This window comes from Pantherophis guttatus, chromosome 2, assembly GCF_059756535.1.
Source record: "Pantherophis guttatus breed Tessera chromosome 2, ASM5975653v1, whole genome shotgun sequence".
Lineage (NCBI taxonomy): Eukaryota > Metazoa > Chordata > Lepidosauria > Squamata > Colubridae > Pantherophis > Pantherophis guttatus.
Window position 1 is genome coordinate 97,856,150 of NC_142064.1, and position 23,467 is coordinate 97,879,616.

The 23,467-nt window shown below is 37.8% G+C and overlaps 1 protein-coding gene across 1 annotated transcript in view; it reads left to right on the forward strand.

The window, feature by feature from the left end:
* The window catches only part of SHB (SH2 domain containing adaptor protein B), a 140,247-nt gene that overhangs the window by 59,443 nt on the left and 57,337 nt on the right, over positions 1-23,467 (forward strand). Inside the window, exon 3 of the mRNA XM_034410785.3 lies at positions 22,850-23,065. Within this exon, the coding sequence (XP_034266676.2) occupies positions 22,850-23,065 (216 nt within the window). The remainder of the gene's footprint in view (positions 1-22,849; positions 23,066-23,467) is intronic.

A 23,467-nucleotide genomic window follows, 5' to 3' on the forward strand; every position in this document is an offset into this window, starting at 1 on the left:
ATATTTGATGTCTGCTTTCTTCTAGGCTTAAAAATAGTTGTTGTACTTTGTTTTATCTTCATGGCTGGGTTCACGGAAGATTTTAGGCATTTTCAGGCATTTTTACACTATTACTTCCCAATTCTCCAAAGTGTTTGCAAATGACCTGCCATCAGTGTGGTTTGAAAAGCTGAAATCCTAATGAATTTGCCAGTGGTCTTTATAATAGTCCCATAGGAAGATACAAAATGTGTGTTCTGCTGTTATCTGATCCCAGGCTGCTATGGATCAGAAAGAACCCAACATTTCTGCACCTCTTGGCTCACTGTGAAAAAAGGAGATATAATAAATTTTAAACATTTTTCCTAATGTACCCTTGCTGTTGTGAAGGGAAGCTCTGCTGGTCTGAAAAAAAAAAAGAATAATAAAAAAAGAACATGATGACCATGCCAACATTATTGCAACATCAGTAGCTTGTCAATCAATATCTTTATTTTCCTGATATCTTTGACGTGGTAAGATGAGGGAAAGAGGCAGATACATTCTAAGCAATAACAAAGGATCCATGAATTCTACTTTAAAATAAAACTATGCTTGATCATGAGTTTTCACTAATAATATGACTTTATACTTCCTCCCACTTGTGGCTAAGGAGAAGTAAAGTCAGAGTAACATTGGTCTTCTCTTTGGTAAGAGAGTCATCCTGCAAATGCTGAGCTGTTGCTTTGTATTTTTATATTTTTATTTCTATCCTTATTTTTTGAGTGGTTGTGTTGAAACACAATGGCTTAATTCAGTCCAAAGGTGGGAGGCAAAGAAAGATTCCACCAATAGAAGAACAGATTGCTAATCAGCTTCAATGTTGCAAATAAAAAAAAACTCCACAACTATCACAAAAAAAAGTATCTGTTTTCAAATAAGATGACTGAAAACAAGAGTTCAGATCTTCAAACCAAGTTAACATGATTTTCAACTAGCACTCATCCCTATATGAAGGTGCTTTTCATGGATACATTTGCACAAACAAGTTAAGATTCTTTAAATATAACTTTTGGGATTTTTTTACAATTTACTATATTATTCAGATAAGCCTGTTTCATTAATTTATAATTTAATGTATTATATGAATGCTGAAAATTTATTAAGTCAGAAACCAAGTGGAGGAAGGCAGGAAAGAATCACAATTTGTAGCTCTAGTCAAAGATAAGATGTAAGTGCTGAGCAAGGTAAAGGCAAGGCTGAGCAAAAGACTACTATAATGTTTCAAGCTACAAAGACTGGAAGAATATATGTTGCTTGTGGATCCCGTAAGTAAGAGTTGAGAGGCTATTATGGCACCTGTCCTCTGCATCCCATTGGAGATGTACATGAACCTTGCCTTACTAGCCTTCAAAATAGCACTAATACATGACACTTTCTCCCCACATGCCTTTGATTAGGGTGATTGGGAGGGGCCCCTTATGTCAATCTATGGTTGGAGAGAGAGTTGGTGGTTCTCTCCAGATGACCTATTCTTTGAGTGTGTTTCTTCCCTTGTTAAGACACTTGGTGTCATTGGCCAAGTGGCATTAGCCTAATTTTTGAATATTTGAAAAATAAATAAAAATCAGATTTAAACAGCTTTGTGAAATGTACAGTTTTGAGATGTTTGCTCTAAGGATCGGTTGGGTTCTAATCTTTTGATTTTTTTTTTTATTTGAGATGTATAAAATAAACAATGACATTATTTCACCCAGTTGCTTTGGAGCAATTAAATATCAACTTGATGGGTGCTTAGCCTAACTATTCAGTAAAATTTGTTCCCTCATATTAGGTTACAGAACTAAGCTGAATTGATGTGACAAGAAACAAAAGCTGTGCATAATTGGTTGTCACAATCCTTGCCCTTTCTAAAGTTTCCTTTTTCAGATATTAGAAATGCAGAATTCTTAGAATAAGAGACTGAGTGAGAGAAATGCATTTCAACTTGGTCATCTTTGAGCTATTGTGAAACGCAAGGACTATTAAGCAATATGATTCCTTCCTTCCTTCCTTTTTTTAATTACCTTCACCTTTTGTTGTGGTAGCATTGTGGTGGTAATAACTCAAAGGCTGTTTCCATACAAATAGACCTTACTTCTTTTAATTAGATCTGCCTTGAATCACAGGGTAGAGAGGGAGACAATGGCAGGGTGTCCCATTTATATAGTCACCTAATGGAAATGCAACTGTCCTTGTCAGCTCAAAAGGTTAATGCTGTAAAAGTTAACAAAACTACAAGAAACTGCAATTGTTCATTGTAGACAAGCAGAAAAAGTTTATCTTTTAATGCTTTTCAACAACAATGATGCATTTGTGCAGGAATTTACACATACTATGAAAAGGGGTAGAGCTGTTTTTTAGAACCAAGCTGGCAGGAATAGCCAACGCTCCAGAAGATAGGCTTAAGATACAGAAGGATCTTGACAGACTTGAACATTGGGCCCTATCTAACAAAATGAAATTAAATTGTGAAAAAAGTAATATTCTACATTTAGGCAAAAAAAAACCCAAATACACAGGTATAGCATAGGTGGTGCCTGGCTCAATAGTAGTAACTGTGAAACGAATCTTGGAGTCCTAATCATTTAAATATGAGTCAGCAGTGTGCTGCAGCCAAAAAAGCCAACACTGTTCTAGACTGCATTAATAGAGGGGTAGATTCAAGATCACATGAAGTGTTAATGTCACTTTATAATGCCTTGGTAAGACCACACTTGGAATACCACATCCAGTTTTGGTAGCCACAATGTAAAAAAAATGTTGAGACTCTAGAAAGATTATAGAGAAGAGCAACCAAGATGATTAGCAGACTGGAGGCTAAAACATATAAAGAACAGTTGCTGGAACTGGGTATGTCTAGTTTAATGAAATGAAAAGAAGGACTGGAGTGAAATGATAGCAGTGTTCCAATATATCAGAGTTTGCCATAAAGAAGAGGGAGTCAAGCTATTCTCCAAAGCACCTGAGGACAGGACAAGAAGCAATGGATGGACACTAATCAAGGAGAGAAGCAACCTAAAACTAAGGAGAAATTTCCTGAGAGTTAGAACAATTAATCTATAGAACAACTTGCCTTCAGAAATAGTGAATGCTCCAATACTGGAAGTTTTTAAGAAGAGATTGGACAAGCATTTGTCTGAAATAGTATAGGGTTTCCTTCCTGAGAAGGGGGTTGTATTAGAAGACATCCAAGGTCCCTTCCAACTCTTTCATTCTTTTCTATTGCTTCCTTCCAAATCTACAGACAGAAATTAAAATGTGCATTGAAGTGATACCTGCTTAAAATTTCTAAGGATTTAGAACAGCCTAAGGCTGAAGTTTATATAGAGTCCCTGAAACCCATAGAAGATGCTTTGGGGCTGGGGGACTCTTAGATTTCTTATTTGGGAGACAGAATGACAGGTCTCAAATTCCAAAGCCCCATAATACGTTTTGGCCTTTCTTGTCAGTGAATAATTCACTGAGGTGGCAGCTTGGCTGTAGGAGAGGAAAGAAGAAGCACAGGTAAGCACATATTGATCTAGAATGAGAATCATTGAGTCATTGCTGCTGCTATAATACAGCTCCCATAAGTTATATAGATAAATAACAGTCTTATAAATTTTAAGCTCCTCAAGTCCTGCTGTGCTGCCTCATTATGGCAGGGGGTTTCCTGGCAGGAAAGAGCAAAGAATGCCAGAAGTGGACACCAAGAGGATGTCCTCCCAACAGGTCACCAAAGGTGTGAAGGTCATTCCAGATGCCCAGCTAAAGATACCTTGGGTAGCAGCAATATCGGAAGATGCTGAAGGTCTACAATCATTTTAATGACAACAGCAAAGTATATTTTCATACTATGTGAGAGAAATCAATGGTAAACACTCCTGTATTTGACATGACATTAAAGCCTTTGGGAGATCTAGTTGCCATGCAGGAAAAGACAGAATTACTGTGGAAATATAGTATGTAACAAGCATCATGAGAAACCCCAACACAGTGAAACATTCTGCAGTGTGGAATGGATAGATTACGGAAGATCCTAGACTGTTCAGATGTAAGTTCCAAGTCAACTAAAACAAAAAAAATAAAAACAAATTGCCAGCCAATCTGGAGACTGACACAGTGGTCAATAGGTTGGAAGAGGTCAGTCTACATACAAATACCAAAGAAAGAGATTTAACACAGTGTAAAAATTATTTTACAATAAGCTTAAATTCACACGCTAGCAAAATAATGCTTGGGAACATCCAACACAAATGAGAGCCCTACATTGAAAAGGAAATGCTAGATGTTCAAGCTGGTTTTAGAAAAAGCTAAAGAACGAGATACTTTATTGTACCATGGTTAATTGAAAAAGTCAAAGAATACCAATAGATAATAGATCAATATGCACTTCATTGATTATGGAAAAGCCTTGATGTTTGAAAAAATGCAAGGAAAGACAAGGGCAGCCAACAGCAAAGTAGATAGACTCAGTTGCAACAGTGATTGGCATACCATTGGAGGACCTAAAGGGCCAGATTGGGGCCAGATCCTTTTGGAGAAGGTCTAACTATATGGTTGCTAAGAGTCACCATTGACTAGTACACTTAATCAATAAATCTTTAATTAAAACTTTCAAAGATTTCTACTCGGTGTAATTTTATGTTCAAAATTGTTACAGAATCATTAACACTTTTCAATTATCACCTTGTTCTAAATGGACAGCACTTTAGAATTGAAAAGCCAAAAATTAATGAAGAATACAAAAATAGTCACTGAGTTTCAATGAAGGTAAGAAATATTGGATATAAGACAAAAATATAATATACTGCTAAATAATGGATTATTTTAATGAATTAATACTACTAAAGATGTTAGTAGATGTTAGATGAGATTTAAAAGACATCCCCATTTACTCATATAATAAACCAACATTTATCTTTTATGGCCTATTTTTCCCCCGATTTTTTCCAGGCTTTCCTATCTCTATGGCCTACCATGATTTCTTACAATATGTAGTATATTTATTTCACACTTTTAATATTTTAATAATTCTTTTCTATTTAATACCATTACATATAGAGATAACAACATGTTTATTTTTGCTGATGATTCATAAGCATATATTGACAGTGTAATGTTACTATAATATGCCATTTGCACTCCAGTCACATTAAAAATTAACTACAGTGAATGTGTTATGAGACATTTGTGCTTTCTTCTGTTTCAACTTCCTTTACAGAACTAAATTATTATTTTAAAATGCCTGATATTTCATGCTTTGCAGGTGGGGACTAAATTACTCTCAAAACCCTAGAACCACTCCTGGAGAAGGTCTCAGGGGCCTCTTCAGAAGTTGTCAATGAGATGTAATATTTTAATATAAAGAATTGAAACAATATTAAATACATGGGAAATAATCATGGCAACTATATTTAATTTGTTTATTTCAATTTTAAGTAACAATAATAATGTTCAGAGATGGTTTTGCCTCAGCCCCACACATTTTCTCCTGCTTTTTAGAATAGAGCCTTCCATACTACTCAAAAGGTACAATAAAAAAAGGTTGCTGATATCTCATTTGGGAATATATGCAACCTGTGGAGGGGGTTACCTCTTGGGAGAATCCTGATAGTGTTTTCATGTTCAATATCCTTATTATATTTCAATTGCGAAGATGAAAACACTAGCATTACTTGGCTGAGATGCCAAGACAAGATAATCTAATCATCTGCTGAAAGACAAGTGAGCTTCCTTGTGTATTTGGTTGGCCACTGTGAAAACAGACTGTTGGGCTACCAGGTCCATGGATGAAATCCAGCAGAACACTGTTTATGTACTTAATATTTTTATTAAAACATTTTGCTTTTTTTCTGGGAAAATTAAATGTGATATTCTACTTAGGCACTTTCAAGAAAGTTGGGGTGTGGGGGTATACATACATACATACATACATACATACATACATACATACATTCACACACATACATACATATACAATTTATATGAATTTAATGGCTTAAACTAACTAGTCAGTCTTTTGCTACAGCCTTCTAGGAACTCTATTCACTATACTTTATTGAGAGGATTTTTAAATATCGATTTAGCTGGAAGATTTCCTGTGCAAGGCCAGATTGTAACCATGAGGGTAAATTGGGATTTGCACAGGTATAATACTTTAAAATAATGAAGAAAATAAGTATACAGTATATTGTGACAGGCTAAGTCTTTCTCTTACTATGTACTTAAATCCTGCTGAGTTTATTGAGATTTCTATCTAAGTAAATACGCTGTGTTTATACCATAAAATACCAATCTGGAGAAGAATAGGATCTTTTTTAGCTACAGTATTTCTTATCTTTAATTACACTGTTCCGATAGTAGATGCATTAAATTTTCTTGTGGTCTTGTGATGCTCAGATACCAAAGCATTCAAGCAAAGAATGGGACGTGAGTGGAATTTCAAGTGAGCAAGCTGCTGGTGTGTGTGTGTGTGTGTGTGTGTGTTGGGAGGGGAGAGGGGGGGAGGGACAGTTGAAAACTGATCAGCCTTGATTTGATGGTTTCAGTTGGTTGGTTTTAAAAAAAAGTACACTCTGTGAAAGATATTGGCTTGAGATATCTGCTAGAATAATTCATCTAACTTCTGAAGTTCTTGAGGAAAACAAAAGATAGTTTTAGCTACACTGTGAAAGATGCAATATATCTATATTAGTGTTGAATAGATAAGGCTTTCCGGACACCATATGTCTGTTTCCTATGCTATGATAACAGAAAATGAGATGTTACTTTATCTTCCTTTTAACTCTAGTCTTTTTATCTTTGTGTAATTTTGATTGATCATTTTATCTTACTTCAGGGTGGCATGATGAAGCAGCTGCAATTTTAAGACTATAGATGCAAGAAACATTCTAATTTCTACATGATGGCATTGGCTGAATCCCCAGTGAAAAAAATATATTCAGATATTATTTATCAGTCAAGTTACATTTATTTGCATGTGCATTGAACCACCCTGAATAGAAATACTTCATACTTTTTAAATGGTACAAGTATTCTTTTTTCCTTATTTTATTACATATATTCGTCACTGGCCTGGATTTTTGCCAAGCTCAATTTTTGAAGGCCATAACATCTAAATTGACTTTAGCATGCTTGTTCATAACTCATGGCTGCCAAAATGAGCTCATGAGCATTAGATATTTCTTCTCCTTCACTCTATCATGTTCCTAGTTTAATAACAAGGAATTGGTACCAATCTGTGAGATTCAGGAAGATTACAACCTGAATATACAAAGTATTAGCAGTTTAGATATTAGTTTTATAATAGCTGTGGAGATAATCTGTTATGGTTACAAATAGATTAATCATTAAAAACAATTCCATTTGGAGCCAAGATACCAAAATCATTGTAACTTAATGGAATTGAGATATGCTATTTATTCTGAGACTCATTTGGTGTTTTACATTGTATTATAAAAAAAGAAGGAAAAGAAAAAAATATAGGGACTAAAAATGCTGAAGATAATCTTTGTACTTAATCAGGAGAATAATGGTTAACAATAGTCACATTTCTTCTGACTCTGTTCCCTGTATTTTGGGTTGAAAAATCTTATGCCTGTAAAGTTTTGAAACAGATAGACAGTCTTCATGCATAAGAGTATACATGCTAGCTTTTACCTGAATATAAAGATATTAAATTGGTGTCAATTATTTTGATTGACACTCAAATATTTTGGCCACCTAATGAGAAGGAAGGTCTCACTGGAGAAGAACCTAATGCTGGGAAAGATTGAGGGCAAAAGAAGAAGGGGACGGCAGAGAACGAGGTGGCTGGATGGAGTCACTGAAGCAGTAGGCGTGAGCTTAAATGGACTCCAGAGGATGGTAGAGGACAGGAAGGCCTGGAGGAACGTTGTCCATGGGGTCACGATGGGTCGGACATGACTTCACAACTAACAACAACAATTTTGATTGACATGCATGTGATTCAAACGTGAAGTGACTATCGAAGCCTAGGCATATACAACTATTTACTGATTCCATCCCAAGTTAACTAGAAAACCTTTTTCGTTTGTCTGCTGCCATACTTTTAGAGTTAACATTTGGGGATACATGCTCTTTTTCTTTTGTTAATATTCTACGGTAAATAAGTTACATTTCAGTGAAAATAGTTGTGTGGTTCTTAATAACCCAAATACAAGGGTTGTTACAAACAAGTATAGATGATAAATACTACAATAGCTGAAGAAAGGACATTGATGTAGAATTAGAAAAAAATAGGGAAATATAAACACCTTCAAAGAGGGATTGACCAAATGTAGAAAAAAGAAATTTTTTGCAGTACTAATTATTTTGCAGTAATAATTGCTACTCTTAGTGCCATGCCAAATGTTATCTAAAAGCACTTGGACATAATAGGAATGGATAGCTCATCATTTCAAAAAGTTGCACTACCTGGAACGGTGCATATATTTAACAATATTTTAATAATCCTAAATACTTGGGAAGTATCTAATAGAGAAAAGTATCAAATTCAGTCAGATTATTAGTTTGTATGTTACTCATCATCAACATCATCATCATCTTCAAATGCATGGGTTAACCTTTAATGTGTTACATCAAACACCAGTTCTGAAGGATGTATTGCCATTTGTCATGTTTTGATGGTTCCCAGCATGAGGTGAGACAAGTTGGCTGATTGGGAATGGTGGACTTAGTTTGATATTCTCATCAAGTGGCAGCCTGAGTGATGTGGCTAAACCTGTCTGGTAATTTTATAGCTGAGTCAGAAAGCAGCAGGTTAGAAGCATCTCTAAGCTTTGTGATGATTTATGCAATACATGGTGAGGCTTGGCTTTCAAAAAGTGAGCGCTGGATATTCAAACTAGCAATTATGTAATTGAGGCCAAGATTACAGGAAAAGACTTTTCCATAAAGAAGAGAAGGATATTATTTTCATATTCAGAGGAGAACCGTGTTTCTAAAGCAAACTACAGAAAGAAAGACATAAAATATGCATAACTTATATTTTCTTAATAGCGGTACCTTTTAAAGCATGCTTCCTCTTCCACGTGAAAATCAAACTGTTCACTTACAGTGAATGTTCTCAGAAACATCAAAAAACCCTCTGTAGAATGTAATAACTAAGCATAACATTTTTCCTCCTGAAAAATGTTGAGCTCTCTTTTCTTTCTCGGCTCTTCATTTCACTACGTAGAACAAGTTTTTACTTGTACCTGCTGACTCAGAACTCAGACTGACTTGCCTGAGCTGCCTGAACAGGATTTCCAGTGGTCAAAGCTAAGGTTTTGTAGACACCTCTAGTTCCTTGCTCCATAGTACAGTTAATGAGAGCAAAATGAAATTATGCAGTTTGGACAGCTGGATTCAATTTTTCTTTACATGATACAGTTTGGAATGCAAATATGTATAAAAGCAAGAGTTTTTGTCTGATGAATTTTCAAGCAGTGAAATATTTGACTTGAATTTCCCCCAGTTCATGGATACTAGTGAGCATGAATTAAGTTCTATATCAGTGATGGGTTTCAAAATTTTTTACTACCGGTTCTGTGGGTGTAGCTTGATGGGCGTGGCATGGCTTGGTGGGCATGGCTTGGTGGGTGTGGCGGGAGAAGGATACTGTAAAATCTCCATTCCCTCCCCAATCCAGGGAAGGTTACTTCAAAATCCCCATTTCCTCCCAATCAGCTGGGACTTGGGAGTCATAGAATAGATGGGGGCGGGGCCAGTCAGAATTTTTACTACAGGTTCTCCAAACTACTCAAAATTTCCGCTACCAGTTCTCCAGAACTGGTCAGAACCTGCTGAAACCCACCTCTGTTCTGTGTGTGAAAGGGTTCTGCAAATCCTTTAACTCAAATGCCTTCCATGCACATTCACACAGAGGGTTTTGAAGCAACCATGTGAATCTGGAAAAAGTTGTAGCTTCAGATTCCAATTTGAGAAGCTTTGTATATGCTTCCTTCTATTCTGAAGCATCTCTTTCAACAGAATTGTGCAGCTCTAATGTATAGTTAGCCACCTTGTGTCTGCCCTTTGCCTTTTCTTTCCACGTGCCTATTCTTTGCCTGCCCGCTGTAGCTACAGCAATGGTTGCCAATTTCCACATATACAGTCCTGATCATACTAGTATCTCATGAAGTATAAATTGGCCTCTGTGGCCTCTTTGTAGAAACGGTCTTTATTCCTGTGGAAATCTTGTGGTAAACAGCCTTTCTTTATTGTGATTCTGCCTGAAAAATGAACACGGCCAAAAATATTTCCCATGACTGCTATATTCTGAATTACCTGGGTAAAGAGGCGGTATATTAGATTAGTATTGTTTTGAAGAAAACATCTTTTTTTTTTTTATTGAAAAGGTTTTCAAATACAAATTTTTCCCCCTTTTTCCCCCCCCTCCCCCCCCTCCCTAACCCCCCCTCCCTAACCCCCCCTCCCCACCCTTCCCCCCCTGTGACTTCTTCGTAACAAAAAAAAACCCTAATTCATAACAGATTACTTACTCCCTCCTCAAAATACTGACCTTTACTTACTAAATTGAAGAAAACATCTTAATGCAACATTTCCAAGACTGGTGCCACCCTGATACAGGTTGGACTATTTCAAGGGCCCTAGTACAGGGAAGGCTATACTTCCTCCCTATAGAAAGCACATAGGAAAAAAGTTTTCTGGGCCTCCTCTGCTCACTTCCTCTGCTGGTACAATGTAGAAATGTAGAAATTCTACAAACTTCACATTGTTGTTGTTGTTTTTAATATACAGAGAGCGATTTCTTCTACCATAGTTATTTCATGTGACTTATATTCTGAATTAACTCAGAACCTGATATTTAGGATGCAATCAGATTGTCTTCAGACATTAGAGAAGAAAAAACAGTGCTCCAGGATTGCTTGCATTCTGTCTTGTTTCTTTCTGGTACCTGGCTATCTGGGATGATCAACTAAAAACCTCAAAATGGGTCATTGGTATAGACCTAAGAAACGTCCCTTCTTCTCTTGTCTGACTTCTTTCTCACTATATGTATGTGTCCACTGAGTAACAAAAATACTGCATGTGCGGGTCACTCTCTCCACACATCATCTTTTCTTTAGAGTGGAGATCTCTCTTCTCTTCCATCCATCTTCTTTCATGACCTCTATAGTTAGGTCTATAAAGCCCATCTTGGAAAAGATGCATGTGCTTGAGTCATCATTTAACAGGTTCAATGGTTTGTTTCATTTTATGGAATACTGCCTTATTCAATTGAGAAAGAAAGTAAAGTATATGTTTTAAATCTATTTCCATTACCAGGCCTCAACCCCATCCTCATTTTTCTCTGTATTTTTCCCTATTCTATTAATTGTGTGTGCCAAATATGGTTTTGAAATAAAATGCCATTTTCTGACCTGAATTTAAAAGAAAAAATCATATCACAAGCTGTGTCTTAAGATAGAAATGCGGTCTCCTAAAAAGTTTGTCCAGTCCAAAGTTCCTTTGGAGCTAAGATATATTGTTGACTGTGGGATTCTTTTTGTTTTGATGAGCTCAAATGCGGTTGCTGACTGAGGAACAGAAGAATCCAGGGCAATGCAGTTGATGCTATCACAGGAAAAAATAAAACCAAATAATTACTTTTCCTAAGAATGATGAGCTAAAACTAAAGCGTTTTTGTCTTTGCCTAAAATCTTGCTTTTTGCATAAATAATTACATGGGTTTTTAGTTTGCCGCTACATTGTTGAAGAATGCTTCTGCTGCTGACGTTGGATCCTGTCAGGAATAAATATATCAAAACCTAAAGCTGAGGAACAGGGAGTGACTAGTATGGAACCCATTGGGTCACTCACAGTTCATTTTCTTACAGTAGAGATAGGACATCCAAAAGTGGACACCACCATCTGTCTCACTGTGAAGGCAAAGGTTAGAGATGCTTTGGGTCTACCTCTTATAGGAGCGGAATACCCAATTCCTCAGCTGACTAGTTATATATGTTTATGTTATATATGTTTCCTATTTTCTGTGGGTTTTAATAAGGCTCTCAAATGGGGATCTCCAAGGACTTCTCAAGTCCTTCTAGCAGACATCCTGTGGCAGCAGTAGTCTCAAGGGCAATAATGAATACAGACTGAGTAACTAACCCCAGGCACCTACAGTGTTTATCAACAGGACACTCATTGCTTTATGTCATTTCCCAAGTCATACACCACGGCAAAACACCAAATAGTCCTGAAGTCCAAAACTCAAGGTATTCAGGTAATCAAACATGTGACATGATAATATATTTTTCCAGCTCATGCTTTGTATCTTTTATTGTTCTCAAGAAGATCAAAGAATGATACATTATTGTGCACCTGAACTGGATGAACTTCCATATCAGGAAGGAAAACCTTCATTCCTCCATTATTGGATTTTTACCTCACCACATTTAGAAACAAATCTTCAGCAGCTCATAGTAACAACAAAGCATAATAATACCAGAGAATCTATAAGATCATATAAGACAAATTCATTTTTTTAAAAGAAAAACTTGGTGTCATGCCCACCTCACCCCAACAGAGTGGGGTATGTTCTGTTCTCAACAGAGACTGATATTGTTGGGGGCAAAGAAGCTTCCAAGGGAGGCAATTTCATCAAGTCATCTATATCACAAGAAGTGATGTGTCCTAGCCCTATAGGGTAGACCTGACTAAGAAACCAATGCCATATAGGTCTAGAACAGGAGTGTCAAACTGGCAGCCCACGAGCCGGATGTGACACGCACAGGCCACGCCCACCTCAGCTCCATGAAGGGGAAAAACATCACGTGACAGCAATGTGATGCTGCGAGTTTAATACCCATGGTCTAGAACTATTTTTTATTACAACAACTGTAGTAACAGAATCTTATTTTACTGTATCTTTGTATGAATTATGGTGGGTCTGATCTGAGGCATTTTCTCAAGTTAGTTCCTTGGATTGGGCTTGAGACATGCTTGTCTAATCATAACCTTGGTAACAGACCTTACCAATAGAGAGAAAGCCATTCTCTCTGTTTTTCACACAGTGTCTCAGCTTCTAACCTCCTGAAAATAAGGAACAAATAGTTGCTTCTCCCAACACAAATAGACTGATAAGACTAATTCTAGTAGGGGAGATGTGGTCCTTCATGTATCCTGCAACTTGTTATGGGTAGTCCTTGACTTACAACCATTCATTTAGCATCTGTTCAAAATTACAACAGCACTGAAAAAATGACTTATGACTGTTTTTCACACTTACAACCATTGCAGCATTTCCATAGACATGTGATCAAAATTCAGACGCTTGGCAACTGACTCATATTTATGACTGTTGCAGTATGCCGGGATCATGTGATCATCTTTTCTGACCTTTTGACAAGTAAAGTAAATGGGGAAGCCAGATTCATTTAACAACCACATTTCTAACTTAACAGATGTAGTGATTCACTTAACTGTGGCATGAAAGATCATAAAATGGGGCAAAACTCACTTCAACAATTGTCTTGCTTAGCAACGGAAATTTTGGTCTCATTGTGGTTCTAAGTCTAAGACTACCTGTATATCGGATTGAGAGTCTCGACTGAAATTCAATTTCCTTACCCCTTTCTTATTCAGGCTGGGTTACTGGTTTAAACTTTTAGTATTAGAGGCAAGATATCTAAGATAGGGTGGATAGAAAACACAGCTGGAAAGACAAGAGCAATGAGGCAAGAGAAGCTGGGACTGGGAAATTGAAAAACTAAGGACGAGAGAAAGAAAATGACCAGAGAGAAAATCTTGTGTCTGAGGAAATTGCAACTGCAACTTCACCTCTCCATATACCTCCATGTCCATATTTTCGTTTTAATTATTTGTTGTACGTTAAGTTTGGAAAATCTTAAACTTCTTAACTCTTTGGTGATTAGCTCTGTGATTCATTTGCTAAACATAATTCTCTCTAGATGTGAAATGCACCACACTTTGATTTCTGCTACAATGTTTATTCATGCCATGTTCTGCCAAGTATCAAATGATTACACATTTTTTAAATCCCTAGATAGCTTTCTTCTTAAATATTGTAGGAAGTGCTGTCACGGAATTTCCATCACATACCAGCATTTCTTGTGTTCTTCCTAGGAAGGTGAGTCAAATCCTCACATTAAGGAAATGAACAAAATATCCTAGTCTTTGGTACAGGAAAGTGACTCTTATCTAAGTAATTACCAGAAATATTCCCTGCATTCTGAAAACAGCCCATTGAGAATGATGAATAACATCTTTGTTACTGGTTGGTTTGTACTAAAATACACCAAGCCTACCATATTCTTTAGATCACTGAATGGCACTGATGCAGAAAATTATCACCATCCATTATTAGCAGACTGACTCTATTAGCCCTATCTACTAGGGTTGCAGTTGTTGATGATAAACTAATTTATGTGAATGAAACTCCTGCAAAGCAACCACAATTTACTCAGAACTGGTAAAGATAGAACAGTACTACTCTCTGCCTTAACCAAGACTAGAAGGACTATGCTTTCATAGGTTATCTTCTCTATGAATCTTGTGTTTCTTTGTTTGAAGAAATTATTATTATCATTTGTGCCTTCAAATCAAATTTTAGCTCATGGCAACTTTCCATACAGTTGTCTTGGCAAAGTTTTTGGAAGTGGTTTGTCATTGCCTGCTTCTTCCTACTGATAGGAGTGACTGAGTGAGAGAAAGTGACTGGCTCAAAGGTACCCAACTGGCTTCATGCCCAAGTTACAACTAGAACTCACGGTCTCCCAGTTTCTAACCTGATGCCTTAATCACTACACCAGACTGGCTTTACACTTCAGTGTTAAGGTTAGCCAAAACACTTCTTCAACCAAACCTTAGTGCAAAACTGAAAATTAAAACTTAATTAGACTTTTAACACTTTAACATATATGTGAACTTTGAATTGTGAATTGTGAAATTTAGTACTGAGAGGAAAAGGATCATAATTCCAAGGCTGGCCCTGGTCCTAAATATGAGGGGCAACATTACTTCTACACCTTTCTTGTGAAATTAACTGGTTCAAAGGAATTCATTGTAGACATGTTCAAGGTGTATCCCTGAAGCAGTGGTGGCGCAGTGGTTAGAATGCAGTACTGCAAGCTACTTCTGCTGACTTCTGGGTGTCTGCAATTTGGCAATTCGAATCTCACCAGACTCATGGTTGACTCAGCCTTCCATCCTTCCGAGATCAGTAAAATGAGGACCCAGATTGTTGGGGGTAATATGCTGACTCTGTCAGCATATTAGAGAGGGCTGTAAAGCGGTATATAAGTCTAAGTGCTATTGCTATTGCTATCCCATACTGAACTGAAATTGTCTTTTACTCCAGATTGATCATCTTTGGTTTATTTTTTTGTGCCTATTTTGCCTAATTTACAAAAATGGGGATGTTTGGGGTTCAGACTTACACTGTAGGTCACATTACTGAATATGATTGTGGAATATTGAGGGAAATCTTACATTTCTATGACTAAAGATAATTTCAGATATTGCTGGCGGGGATCTTGATATGTTTCAAGAAGTACCTGGTGCTTAAAATGGATTTCAAGGTTGTTCTCTCTCTAACCCTAACTCTAACCCTTCTTCCTCTCCTTACTATTTATTTGTTTGGTGCATCTGCAGCAAGCTGCTTTTCCATGGCAGAGCACAATTTCTTTTAGCCCCAGAATTACAATCTGAGTTGACATGGCTCTTTTGATAAAATATATAGCTTCATCCTGGCACATCTTTGAATGATGACATTCGAAACAGTTATCTTCCAAATGGGGGTTTCAGGAAAAAGGGGGAAACTATGTCTAGAGTATCCAGAAAACACAGTTGGTTGTGCAGCCATGTTACAGTAGCCTTGGCTGGGTGGTAGCCGTTCCTGGCTTCTGTAATTCTGTGACTAAATTCTTCAGTATCAATTCTCTCCAATGTTTGCTATTTTTCCTCATTAAGAAAAGCTCTGTTTACTTTCTTAGGATGCAATAGTCAGCCTAGAATAACCTTTCACTCGTGCTTTGTGTTTTGTTTCCTTCAGAGAAAAAGAAAAGGCCTTTTTATTATGTGTATTTGTGAACAGAGCAAGGGATAGTCTTCATTTACCAATTTTAGATCACTTGACACTTTTTTAAAAAGAGAAGCCAGAAACATAATTCTTTCTTACGTCTACCAAAAACTTAACCTTGCAGTGTATCAGTAAGCATTTTGTTCCTTCAAGGAAGTCTCAGCTTTCCTTGCAGCTCATTTTCAGTTTGGTAAGAGGCAATTTACCAGAGAATAGAATAAGCTTTCTCTGAGAACTGTGGATTGTGTTATGTCTCATTCCTTCTATCTTAAATAATCAAGTCACACAAAAAATGCAGAAATGTGGCTGAATGAGAACCAAAAGGAAAAGAGGCACCGAATTATGGAGAGTCAGAATAGGCAAGTTTGGAGCTCAAAGTCTATGGAGATTCTTAGTCATCCAGGTAACGGGTGTCAAACTCGCCATGTCACATTGCTGTCACGTGATGTATTGTGCCGTTTTTCCCTTCTGGCATTGGGATGGGTGTGGCCTGCATGTGACACATCCAGCCTGTGGGCCGTCAGTTTGACACTCCTGATCCAGGTCATGGTTGTCCCAAAGGTGCTTTTTCAAGAGGCACAGCATAGGAGAACAAACCCATCAGGACAAGATTCAGCAGTCCATCTGCATTTAAAAGACAAAGGCCACTCTTTTGAAAACAGGAAAGTCCATATTTTGGACAGAGAGGAATGCTGGTTTGAAAGAGGGATCAAAGAGGCCATCTATGTCAAAATTGAACAGCCCTCTCTCAACAGAGGGGGAGGGATATGACATAATCTATCTCCAGTTTACAACACAATCATTTCAGCAGTTCCAAGAAGACTGCACACCCATTTGCACCACTCAGGTGACCCTGAGGACACAGATAAACCTCCAGGTGGCCTTAATGACTTTCTAAAAAGAATGCAAATGACCAACTGCCTGCAAGGAATATAAATCCTTCCATTTCCCACCATCCAGTCAGAGGTGAAGAAGCTTCTTGGATGAGAAGCAAAATGTCTTCAAAGAAAAACAAGAAAGTCCAGTTGCCTCTTGAAAAAGCACCTTTGGAGCTCAAAGGTGCTTTTAATTAATGTATAGCCTATCAAATATTAGTGTTCCTGCTAATTATCTCTGCTATATTCTCCTATATTCCTTAGTTGCTTATTGGTTAAATCATGAGTGCTTATTTATGTTCCTAGTGTAGAATGTAACTATTCTGTCACTATCTACTATGGACATATGAGGTGTTCTACCATTAGTTGGATTTTTGTGTCATGCTGCTAAAAATATCTTGTTATAAATACTTTTATCGCCCTTTTCCTCCTCCTCCCCCCCCCGGGTTTGGAAAAAATTGAATGGGTTGTCTGAAAGAGGCAGTAATGTTCATATGGAGAAACTGGTTGCCTAGCTTCTCATAGCACTAATATGAGAAAAAGATTTCAAGAGGGGAACCAGATTTGATAATGAGATTTCCCCATCACATACACAGATGATATTAGAGTGATCAGATGAAGTACTGTATTTATTTAGCAATTTTTGCAATGAATTCCTCTTTATTTCTTTCTGTTTAGATACAGTATTCAGTCACATATGGAAAAATGGTTTGCTTTAAAGGTGAATTATCTGTGCTTTGCAAGATGGTTAAATTTATCATAATCAATAATACTGATTGACTCAGCCTACATTATTAAAAACTCAGTTGTAACCAAATTGGTATATCTGATGCCATTGTTCACTCACTCACTCATTTTGGTTGAATGCTATTGAGGCAAATGGACCTAATAACTTTATATAATTCATGATAATGTGACATCATGAATTGTATAAAGTTATTAGGTTCATTTGCCTCAATAGCATTTGCCACAATTCATGATAAGTCACATTTCCACCAGACACTGCATCCACATCATTTTATTGCCAATAATGTGGACACATTTTTGTCATTGCCTTCTTCCAGGATATATTCTTTGATTTCCCAGTCTAATTTATCACTCTGGGATTCCTTATTGCTCCCCAACTGGTCAAAGATGACCAAGTAGTTCCACTTGGCTGGTCAAGGAATGTAGTTTTAATGTCTCTTCATTTCAGAGTAAATAAAGTAGTACAATTCAGTTTTAGTTATTCACGGCAACATTTACTATCACAAACACAGGGAAGCGAAAGTACAAATAGTCCCTAACTTACAACTGGTAATTTAGCAATCGTTCAAAGTTATGATGAGGATCCAAGGGCTACTTAAGACCCAGATTTGAAGTTTTAACTGTCATCCCATCATGTGATTGCATTTACAACCATTTGGCAGCATTCCATGATCACATGACATCAGATCCTACAGTGCCAGACGTGTCCCCCTGCTTAAGCCAGTACATATCCGGGCCCGTCTGAAGTTTGCTAGAGAGCATTTGGATGATCCAGAAGAGGATTGGGAGAATGTCATATGGTCATATGAAACCAAAGTTGAACTGTTCGGTAGAAACACAACTCGTCGTGTTTGGAGGAGAGAGAATGCTGAGTTGCATCCAAAGAACACCATACCTACTGTGAAGCATAGGGGTGGCAACATCATGCTTTGGGCTGTTTCTCTGCAAAGGGACCAGGACGACTGATCCGTGTACAGGAAAGAATGAATGGGGCCAGGTATCGTGAGATTTTGAGTGCAAACCTCCTTCCATCAGCAAGGGCATTGAAGATGAAACGTGGCTGGGTCTTTCAGCATGACAATGATCCCAAACACACCGCCCGGTCAACGAAGGAGTGGCTTCGTAAGAAGCATTTCAAGGTCCTGGAGAGACCTAGCCAGTCTCCAGATCTCAACCCCATAGAAAAGCTTTGGGGGGAGTTGAAAGTCGGTGTTGCCCAGCGACAGCCCCAAAACATCACTGCTGTAGAGGAGATCTGCATGGAGGAATGGGCCAACATACCAGCAACAGTGTGTGCCAACCTTGTGAAGACTTACAGAAAACGTTTGACCTCTGTCATTGCCAACAAAGGATATATAACAAAGTATTGAGATGAACTTTTGATATTGACCAAATACTTATTTTCCACCATAATTTGCAAATAAATTCTTTCCAAATCAGACAATGTGATTGTCTGGATTTGTTTTCTCATTTTGTCTCTCATAGTTGAGAGACCTATGATGTCAATTACAGGCCTCTCTCATCTTTTTAAGTGGGAGAACTTGCACAATTGTGGCTGACTAAATACTTTTTTGTCCCACTGTATTTAGAGTAGAATTTAGCCAATTCTGTTTCTCTCATGATTCTTCCTTCTATCTGCAGTGCTCTCATCCAAGTTGAGGAAGTATGCAATATATACCCAGAAATACAATATGGTGGTAGAAACAAAAGCAAAACACTATTGTCCTGCTGTTCTAAGAACATGAGAAGAACAACAACAACAACAACAAAAAGTCTCCTACTGACTAAACAAAAGATGACCAAATTCTGGTCTATGTTTTCTGTGTTCCCATAGTGGCCAGTCAGATGCCTTTGTAAGCTAGATAGATGTATACTACAGCTCACATTTCACACAGATATTGAGAGGCCTCTGATTCTAAAGAAATTTCATCTGTTACTAAGCTTTATTTCCTGCCACCGTGGGATTTTTCCATTGAAAATAGTCCAAATTGGCGATTGTCACAGCATATGGAATTTTGAAGCTCAGCTCCATCCTTTGAAGAGGGACAATCCTGAATCTACCACTCTTAAATTATTCGCCTCAGCCAAATTAAAATGTCTCCATGTCTATGTTTTTCATACCATGCATAATTTCAAAATATCTCAACAGTATTGGGATTCCTTTTCTAAGATAAAACAATTTACTGCAAAGATATGTTTTGCTGGGGGAGGGGGGAATATCCATACTTGGAATACCACAATTGTGAGTAATCTTTCCTCGTGGGTGGCTACCAACCTCGCTTCAGGGAGCAGGGACACCACCAAACACCTTGAACTTTAATTCAGGGGTAGGCAGAGACCCAGATGGTCTGTCTACCAAAATACTTTTCTGACACAACAGGTTGTGCCAGGGGAAGTTTCCTGCCATTCTTTTTTAACAGCCCCACATGGTGTATTTTAGTACTCATGAGGTTTAATATTCGAGTATAAAAGTTTCTGAGCATTTGAATAGCATGACTCAGATGTTTCCGGAAAAGGAAAGAGAGGATGCTGTTAGTTATTACCATCAGTGACTCATTTAGTAGAAAATCTGGATGAGGACACACCTGTAAATAGCACCTCTTCAAGAATTTCAAGATCTATTTCCAGAACATTTAACTTTCACCAGTGAAATTCTCCAGATATCCTTGGACAAAGGATCCTTGCATATTGCTAACGTAACTCCCTCATAACAATGTTAAAACGAAATAAGACATACCCAAGAATGATGCTGTGATCTCCTGGAGGAAAAGGCGACATGGAAATGTATAGTATCAGTCACATCATATCTATGGGGCCAAGGTTTAGTAGACAAGTAAATATAGGATCGTAATTGTCAGGCAAGAAGGGGCTGATCTGGACATCCCGGTTTAATTACCTTCACCAGCAAGTTACTTTTTATTTAATATTTAGAGGTAAAATCCATTTATAATTGCCAAACTCAGCTTGCGTTAATATGCATGATTTTATAGACTTTTTTCATTAGCATTAAGAGATCAAAAGATAATATTAATAATCACAAATGCCAAGCTTTATGATGTAATCTTCAAAGAAAATTTGAAGTAGGTTCTACAAAGTCCTTTTGTTCACAATATTCATTTGATTTGCTCTAGCCATCCAGTTCCCGTCTCCCCTAGGAATATTTCCCATGGTGTTATAATCCGGAAAGCTAGGGCCCCTAGTAAGTTGGGTTACCACACGTTCTAATTTCTTGATCATACTAAGATGCATGTTAAGGCTTAGAGCAACAGTAGCAACAGTAGCAACTACATAAATTTCATGATAAAAAGTGCCCCAGTTCTGCTTAGATATTCTATACCAGGCAAAGCTGTCAAAGTCCATCATGTTTGTTTGTTTGTTTGTTTATTTATTTATTTATTTATTATCAGATTTATATACCGCCCTGCCCCTGAAGGACTCAGGACGGTGCACAGCCAAAGTAAAAACATAAATACAAACATTAAAATACAGTTAAAAAGATATATATGCGTTTGGCCCCATAGTTAAAAAAAACAATAACAAACCTATTAAAAACATTTTAAAAAGTGTTAAGCCAGCCCGGCTTGCTGAAAAAGAAAGGTCTTAAGGTCACGGCGGAAGGCACTGAGGTCTTGGATTCTTCGTATCTCTGGGGGCAGCTGATTCCAGAGGGCAGGTGCCCCCACAGAAAAGGCCCTCCCCCTGGGGGCCACCAGTCTACATTGCTTGGCCGATGGCACCCTGAGGAGGCCCTCTCTGTGGGAGTGCACAGGTCGGTGGGAGGCCATTGGTAGCAGCAGGCGGTCTCGAAGATATCCAGGTCCTATGCCATGGAGCACTTTAAAGGTGATAACCAACACCTTGAAGCGCACCCGGAAGACCACTGGAAGCCAGTGCGGCTCCCGCAGGAGTGATGTTATGTGGGAGCGCCATGCGGCTCCCGTAACTACCCGCGTGGCTGCATTCTGGATCAGTTGGAGCCTCCAGGTGCTCTTCAAGGGGAGCCCCATGTAGAGAGCATTGCCGTAGTCCAGGCGAGAGGTGACATTAACATAGTGCTTGGAGCATAGTTTATAAAGGGGAAGGTGTCTTTTGATACCACTTTCAGGGAAACCCTTTACACCTATTGAATGCAATTAAAACTCAAAACAACTTAAAGGTGCTTTGATATCTGTGAATTTAGACCAGCTCTATGCAGATACAGCTTCTTGCCATTGTTCTTCTGTTTTTCTTTAACTATGGCATTATGACAACTAGCAAGCTTCATAACCTGTATTAGATTTGCTGGGCTGCAAATTATATGAGCTTTTTGTCAAGCAGCCTTCCCCTATCAAACTCCAGAAAACTTAGTCGCAAATTTTAGCATTGTTTATCATCACATTTAGATGCTACCACATTGGAGGAGATGTGTTAAGCCAGGAAGCTGCAACTTCACCAGCTCAGAGGCTAGCCTCAGACTGTGTATATGCATAAGAGGGCAAGATTCTTTTAGGCCATTTCAAGAGTTTTAAGGGATGAAATGTATTTGTTATTATTTTTGTTATTTATTTGATTTGTATACCGCCCTACTCCCGAAGGACTCAGGGCGGTGAACAGCCAAACAATAAAATACATAGATACAAAAAATTTAAAAAACCAGATAAAATCGAATTAAATAGTTTTGGCCCTGACAAATTAAAACACCCCAATAATTTAAAACAGATTAAAATTTACATATTAAAAAAGAGGGAAAGGATTAGGCCAAGCCTAACTTCTGAAAAACTTAAGAAACTTATAGGATAGAGAAAATGAGAGTGAGAAAAAAGGGTGAAAATTTTAGCTATTCTAGTGAGTTTAAGGACTGGCATAAAGAATTCTCTTGATTCACATATAAGCCCTTGGCATGTCCTTTCTGCTCTAAAATCTTGCTGAAATTGTAGGAACCTATTTCCTATAGATTCTTAACTTTCTTGACATTTTGTTAGATTTATACATTTGGTAAACTGTTATTTGGTAAACTGTTAACAGAGACTTTGTTCTTTTCTTCTTTTTCCAGTTTGAGAGAAACTAAACATGGAAACCTTTTAGCAGCTTACATATCCACATTTTTCTTGTTGCTGTTAATGTAATGTTTATATTAAATTACACTACATAAACTTTTTTCCCCTTGCCTGCTGATGCCAACAGAAAAATTAATCCAATTGTTTTCCCATTTTGACAGAGTTACAGAGGCAAGACAGTGTGAAGCCCCAGCAAAAAGACATCCAGCTATATGACACACCTTACGAACCTGAAGGCAATGGTGTGGAGTCTGATTCAGAAAGTGCTGTGAGTCAACGCCTGAGAGAGAGCAAGTTGCCACAGGATGATGATAGGCCTGCAGATGAGTATGACCAGCCATGGGAATGGAATAAGGTCACCATTCCTGCTTTGGCAGGTGAGAGCCTCTGAAGGAAATCATTGCAATTCTGTTTTATGTCTTGCAGGAGATATTAAAGTATGGAGTGTTGATGTTGTTTTAGAGCATAATAGAACTATTTTGTGATGTCTAGTGTATGTTATTGTGACCTAAGAAAAGCAAACAGAAAACTGTTCAGAGGCAGCACGCTTCTCAACAATAGATAGGGGAAATTGTCAAGACTGGGTCATAGCTACAGGCACAGCGCAGTGGAATGTGCATTATCCTACAGAGGACCACTAAAAGCCCTTTTCTGGAAACAGTGGTCATAGCTCCATATCTGAATTCTTATCTCAGCTTTGGTTTTAACTGGCAAGGTGTCAGAAGAAATTGGGGAATTGCGGTCTACTCAATTTGATAGGCAGTTTGTCAGGGTCAGTC